General features: G+C 55.9%; 1 protein-coding gene across 5 annotated transcripts in view; it reads left to right on the top strand.

Moving 5' to 3' along the window:
- The first annotated feature begins 363 nt into the window (after positions 1-363).
- CTDP1 (CTD phosphatase subunit 1) overlaps positions 364-6,712 on the top strand; it is a 34,390-nt gene continuing 28,041 nt past the window's right edge. For 2 of the 5 annotated variants that reach the window (XM_036418448.2, XM_036418446.2), the window contains exons 1-3: positions 364-1,043; positions 5,679-5,762; positions 6,128-6,221. In XM_036418448.2, coding sequence (XP_036274341.1) covers positions 736-1,043; positions 5,679-5,762; positions 6,128-6,221 — 486 coding nt within the window. In that variant the 5' untranslated portion in view covers positions 364-735. The remainder of the gene's footprint in view (positions 1,044-5,678; positions 5,763-6,127; positions 6,222-6,712) is intronic. The other 3 variants (XM_036418450.2, XM_036418445.2, XM_036418447.2) reach the window with 3 other exon arrangements.

Here is a 6,712-nt window from a genome sequence, read left to right as displayed (position 1 = left end):
CCTCTCCGACGACTCCTTACATACACAAGCCCTCTGACCCTGACCCCGCCCTGGCCCCGACCTGGCCAACCGGACTACGGCTCAGCGGCCGTGTTGCATGCCGGCACTTGTAGTTCTCAAGACGCCCGCCTTAGCGCGCGAGGGGACAGTAGGACTGCAGTCCGCGTGGGATGCCGGGACTTGAAGTTCATAGGACGCCCGCTTTAGCGCGAACGAACGTTTGGACGGCGTCCCGCGTTGCTTGCCGGAACTCGCAACGCCTGATGGGGATCCGCGGTAAGGCAGCGCGCGGTGCATGCTGGGACTCGCGGTTTAAAGACCCTCAAGTGCCTAAAGGGACCTGTGGGACAGCGGCGCGCGCTGCATGCTGGGACCGGTGTTTACATAGTAAACCGGGCGTAGCAGCACTGCTCCCGCCGCGCCCAGCTCCACGGCTTTGGTCCCAGAACACCTCGGCACCTGTTGCTGGTGCAGCGCCTCTCGGGCCCCGCGTGGGCTAGTGTTTACACGCGGGCCCCCTGGCGCACGCACGTGGCGTAGTGTGACGCCACACGCTGTCCCGGAAGTCGGCGCGGACCTGGGCGGCGGGTGGAAGCCGGTGCAAGAGTGGGAATCGCAGCGCAGCCACCGCCGCCGCCTGGGCCAGGGTCAGGGTCGCCCGCCCGCCGGTCCGCGATGGGCGCCGGGCCCTGAGCGCCCTCCCGCCGCATCTCCGCAGCGAACTTGTTGGCCGCGATGGAGGCTCCTCCCGCCGACCGCGTTCCCGCCGAAGGCACCCCGCCGGCGACCGTGGCGGAGGTGCGCTGCCCGGGTCCCGGTCCGCTACGCCTGCTCGAGTGGAGGGTGGCGGCGGGCGAGACCGTGCGCATCGGCTCGGTGTTGGCTGTGTTCGAGGCCGCCGCCGCCTCCGCGCCGCCCGCCGGGCTCCCCCCTGTCCGCGCCGGCTCCGGGGGCTGCGTGCGCGCCGAGCGCAGGCTGAGGTCGGAGCGCGCCGGCGTGGTGCGGGAGCTGTGCGCCCAGCCGGGCCAGGTGGTGGCTCCCGGGTGAGTGAGGCGGGATGAGAGCGAGTGTCTCGGGTTGGGAGAGGGGCCAGGGCACTAGGCAGGAGGTCTAGGGGGCTGAACTTGGGGAGAACTTTGCAGGGTAAGCCACTATGTGCGGTTTTTCTTTAGAACTCGGTTGTGTTCCCTCTTCTGCAATAGGTGCCTGTCCCTAAGACGCTCAATTTGTAAGTTAGGAAAACTGGGGCGACAGTGAGTATGGAACGAATCAGCGTGCTCCACGCTTGTCATCGCGCTATAAACTCCCGGGGGTGTGCACTTCAGATCCTCATAAACTTTGCTGAACGCGGTTGTAAAACCTGGTGCGGTCCTGCATCATAGTTCGGGAAGGAGGTGCAGCTGGGCGCCCTCCCAGGATTGGCTCAGCTGCGGGTCCTTAGTTTTAACCTTCTTAGGGGACTGGTTTCTGTTGAGGTGCGTAAACCTGTCAGTGCGTGGTTTGTGTGGTCTTGAGATCAGGTTGAAGTGGACACAGGTGTGTGTGCACATGACTCTTGATAGTTTTCATTGTCAAGAACAGAAAAGGGGCAGGTGAACATTCCCGCCTCCTGCTGGAGTGGTTAGTGTACAGCTTCCCTCTGGGACCACAGTGCACCCCTCTCCTTCTCCCCCCCCCCCCCCCCCCCCCCCCCCAGCCAGCTTTCTATCCACTCGTGCCTTCCTCTGGTGGTGCTGCTCACTCTAGTCTCCTCCCCCTCCCTCCCCTCCCCCTGGGGCTGCACTGACCCTCAGCTTTTGGTCTGTGCCCCTTCCCGGAAGCCAATGAGGACAGGATGGGATACAGCCATCCTTTATCCCATCCCTGGGAATCCAGCCTGCGTCCACTCTCCTCACTCCTTCAGCTCTGATGCCTATGCCTGCCACCTGAATGCAGGTGGGAGGGGGCGGAGAATGGATGTTGCCTCAGGATGGCACCCTCCACTGAAGTCAGCTGCCTGGCTTCCTTAGAGGGAGGGGCTCACTGTTGTCTGTTTGACAAACTGTTTCCTGCTGTCATCGCTACTTTGAAGTCATCTTACCTGATCTCTTGGGGCCTAGTGAGCCTATAAACCTACCAGCCTGTGCATGATGGAGGGTAAGCTCAAGGCCCGTGAAGAGCCATCCTCCGTGACGTTCTGTCCTCTGTGCAGCTATGGGCATGGGGGCATGTGGCCGGGGCTGTTCACACAGAAGGGTGAGGCAGGGGTTGTCCAGGTGGAGTGAGTCCTGTGCCAAGGGGACCTATAGCTGTGCATGTCATTAGCCGGGCACGTCATTGGGTCACAGGCTGTGGAGTGGTATGGAGAGGTCCCAGGGGTCCGCAGGGGGACAGGAAAGTGGCTTTTGTGTGGGCTTCCCTTGGTCATAAGGGGACAGGTTAGAAGCTGGCTAGGGGACAGGGCCGTCTAGGTGTGGGGGAAAGATGGGAGGGGACTGCCCGCGTGAGTCCTTTGGGAGCACTCTGGCCCTTCTCTGTGTCCTGCTGTGGTCTGCCGGGGGGTCTTTGAAAGGACACCGACAACTCTATCCATATATCTAGTGGCCTAGGTCTGTGTATTTGTGACCAGCAAGTACGGCACACATGTTTGGGTGCAGTTTGGTGAGTCTTGGAAACAACCACTCAGTCAAGATAAGGACATCTCCCTCGCCCAGACATGTATTTTAACTTCATCTGGTTCCTCTTAGGGGCATTTAACAGTGACACTCTTTTTCTGAGATGGTACCTCCCTGATGTCTGTCATGGGCCTGGCTGTGCAGCCTCTGTGACACTGATTTCTTTTTAATTATCATTCTTTTCTCCACCCATCCTTAGTCATTGAGGCTCCCCAAAGGCCTGCTGTTGTCTGCTTCCTGTTAGTGGTGACACCCTGGCCCCGTCCACTTCCTGGATTGCATTCCCCTGTGCCCTCTGCCAGTGGCCCCAGTCCCTCACTTGCTGGTTCCCAGGAGAACCTCCTGTTCTTGCTTCTGTCTCCCTCATGTTTCTCTCCTTCATGTTCTCTGGGTCCAGTCAGTCTTCAGTAGGCAGGTTTGCTCTGGGGCGTGTGGCGCTGTCTTTGTGTTCTGCCAGCTCCCTTGGCAAGTAGCACCTGCTCTCGTGCCGTGGGGCTTGTCTACCTGCCTACTCTGTGCCCAGTGCCCTTCAGCTGGACCCTCTGGTCTCAAAGCCACCGCTCTGAGCTCTTCCTACTCTGACCTCAGGAGCCTCAAGCCTCTCACCTGCTTCCTCATCATCTGTTAAGACCCGGATGTTCTCTCTGGGTCTGTACTAGAAGCTTCCTTCTACCTTAGAGTTAATCCTCTAGCAGCGATTTTCAACTGGTGTGTCCCAAGAAGTTTTAAAACATGCAATACCTGACTGTTTAGTCAGAGGCACTGACCTCTTTTCCCTTAGATCACATGTGTCAAACACAAGGCCCGCGGGCCAAATCCGTCCCACCAGGCCTTGCAATGTGGCCCGCACCGCGCTGTCATCACTGCACTCCGCTGCGTTTCCATCACAATGACAGTTTATGACTGTTCAGTAAACCATTCGGCCCGCGATTTAGGCTGGATTTTAGATTTTGGCCCCTTCTCTGATTGAGTTCGACACCCCTACCTTATATTGTAAAAAAAAAAATGACAGCAACCACTGACAGCCATCTGGTATTTTTTGGTGTGCCGCAGAATTTTAGTAATTAGCTGATGTGTGCCATGAGAGGAAAAAAGTTGAAAACCACTGGTCTGTAAGTTAATGGTCCTGCTCTGGGTTCCCATCCAATCTTAGTGATCCTGGGCAAGATAGTCTTCTTAATAAATATACAGATAAATTAGACTTTATCAAAACTAAGAATTCGTCTTCAAAAAACAGTCAAGAAAATGAAAAGGCAGGCTACAGACTGGAAACCTACACCTTGTAAAACATTTCGACCTGTTTATTGGTTGAACTAGAGACACACCAAGTATGTCTTTGGGTTAATGTTATTAGGGGCAATTGATGAAGTCCTGTTACATTTTGGGGGAATTCCTGAAAAAACATCCTCCAAGTCATAAGTTTTAGTGTAAAGGTAAGAAAAGAATAAAAGCAAACTCGCCGAAACCGGTTTGGCTCAGTGGTAGAGCGTCGGTCTGCGGACTGAAAGGTCCCGGGTTCGATTCTGGTCAAGGGCATGTACATTGGTTGTGGGCACATCCCCGGTGGGGGGTGTGCAAGAGGCAGCTGGTCGATGTTTCTCTGTCATCGACGTTTCTAGCTCTCTATCTCTCTCCCTTCCTCTCTGTAAAAAATATCAATAAAATATATTAAAAAAAGAAAGAAAAGAATAAAAGCAGACTCAGTGCTCTTCCTCACTGGGGTGTGTGGCCACGTGTTCTCAGGGTAGCAGGACCGCAGAACTGTAGTAAACGGAAGCAGCATCGGCACTTTTAAACCTTGTAGACAGTGAACGAACACGTTTGCTCAGTTTCTCACAAAACCTGCCTCCAGTGTTCCCAGGGGCAAGCAGCAGGTTCCAGGGCCCCACAAGCTTCCTGCAAAAGACCCATTAGCCAGGGATCAAAATGCAACTCTGACTTTTGGGAAAGGCCTCTAGTCCCTTTGCCTGTTCTGCTACATGTTCTCAGGTGATGGAGGGCCCAGTAGGAATGGAACCTGAATTAGCACTGAAGGGGGTCTGGGAAAGTGGGTGTGACCTTATTGTGGCAACTGGGCAAGTGTCCTCTGAGGGCTGACCCAGAGGGACGGGTGGGATTGGAGAAGAGGGTGCTGGTGCTCCTGTGAGGGTCACTGAGCCTGGATAACCGAAAGAAGGGGTGCCCACGTGGGGGTGGGGTGCTAAGGAGCCACATGAATGGGGAGGGGCGAGAGTGGGGGTGGAGTGACAGTGCCCCAGCTTTGAGAGCAGAGGCAGAAGACCATTGGTGAGAGATGAGGAATGCAGGGTGGGTGGACAGTAAGCTGAGGACAGGTGCAAAGGCTTCTGGGAAGGTAGCTGTGAGGAGCTGTGTGGGGTCCAGTGCAGCGGCTGGTCTGTTTCTCTTTTTGTTTGTTTAAGACAGGAAACAAGCAGATTTTTGGCTAGAGATTTATGGCATTAATAGCAGGAGAGAGCATACTCCAGAGAGAGGAATAAGGAATTTGATAGGGACAAATTAGTGCTGGGTTAGAGGCTGCAGACAGGGGACAGCGAGGCCCTCGCCCTGGGCCCCACCCATGTAAAGAAAATAGTAATCTCTGTGTAGATACTGGAACTATTGCAATAGTCTTATCAGACGTGCAGATGCATCGAAGCCTCTCTCTGCACTGGGAACACGGGGGAGGCAGCCACTTATCAGCCACTTATCGTTGGTATTATTGTTCCTTGTTGTATTAACAAAGTTTCAGTTTTTGGTGATTGTTTATCATAAATGTAAAAGTATTTGAGATAGTTTCCTCTCCTGACAGGACAGTTTCAGTCCCTGCACCTGTTCTATGAGGTTGGTTGTGTTTTAGGTGAGTGGAGCCAGGTGAGACATCCGTCCTCCATTTTACAGCCAGAGCACAGGAGTCCCCGCCAGGGGTGCAGCAGCCAGATCTTCCTCCCACTCAGGGAGAGTAGTGAGAAACCAGAGTCCAGTGTCTCCCTTCCTGATTCCTGCTTTTCGCCCCCCCATTTCTAGAGCGGTTCTGGTGCGAGTCGAAGGATGCAGCCACCCAGTCGTCATGAAGGGTTTGTGCGCCGAGTGTGGCCAAGACCTGACTCAGTAAGTACTGGCCCGGCGTGAGCATAGTACCTTTCGTGTTGGAAGGGGGACCGTGGGTACAGAGGCGAAGGGTGGAGGGCGCGGGGAGGGGCTGGGAACCTGACTGCTCGCCCGGTCACCCGCAGAGATGCGTTTCTGATCCTACGGTGTGTGTAGGGGGTGCCGGTGTCAGGGTGACATCAGCGTGTTTTCAGCAGAGTTCCGTGAGGGACTAGAACGTAAGCGTTTGGCCAGTCTCCTGTGTGTTTTAAGTGGACAACGTTCTGTAGTTGCCAGCAGCAAATCGGCCACAATGGAAATGAGAGTGCTCACTGCATTGGTCTGCAGCCGAAGGCAGCCACCTTACATCTCTCTCGCTTCCGCAGGCTGCAGAGCAAGAACGGGAGGCAGCAGATGCCACTGTCCACAGCCACCGTGTCGATGGTGCACAGCGTCCCGGAGCTGATGGTGAGCTCCGAGGTGAGTGCCGCCCGTGGGTTCCAGAGCGGGGAGAGGGCAGCCGGAGGACGTGCAGGGCTTTGATCACTTATCTCTGGCGTGACCTCTGGGAGGACGACGAGTATGGGGGCTGCTCTTGTCTCTTTCCCGAGTGATTCCACCTGGGAGGCACCTGGCTCCCTGCTCTCTGGGGCTTTAGCTCCGGTCCCTGGAGCCAGGTCTGGGCTGCAGGGATTAGACATGTGAACACAGGCTGCGACCAGCTCAGGGCCAGGGTTAGAGTCCATGAGCAGCTGCCGCCAGGACAGGTGGCCGTGCAAGAGGTGACCTGGGTAGAGTCGAGAGCATCGGCGGTGCTCGTAGAGCAGACAGGGGTGCAGGGACCCCGAAGAGGCCTCAGAGCTTCTAGGGGGCCCCTGTGTATTTAGGTACCAGCAGGCCCAGCTGCCCAGGAATTGAAGGTGTCTGCACAGAGAGGAAGTTCCGAGTTTTACCATATCTGTTTCTTTCAT

This window comes from Pipistrellus kuhlii, unplaced genomic scaffold (assembly GCF_014108245.1).
Source record: "Pipistrellus kuhlii isolate mPipKuh1 unplaced genomic scaffold, mPipKuh1.p scaffold_m20_p_6, whole genome shotgun sequence".
Classification (NCBI taxonomy): Eukaryota; Metazoa; Chordata; class Mammalia; order Chiroptera; family Vespertilionidae; genus Pipistrellus; species Pipistrellus kuhlii.
This window is presented reverse-complemented; position numbering and strand designations above follow the sequence as displayed.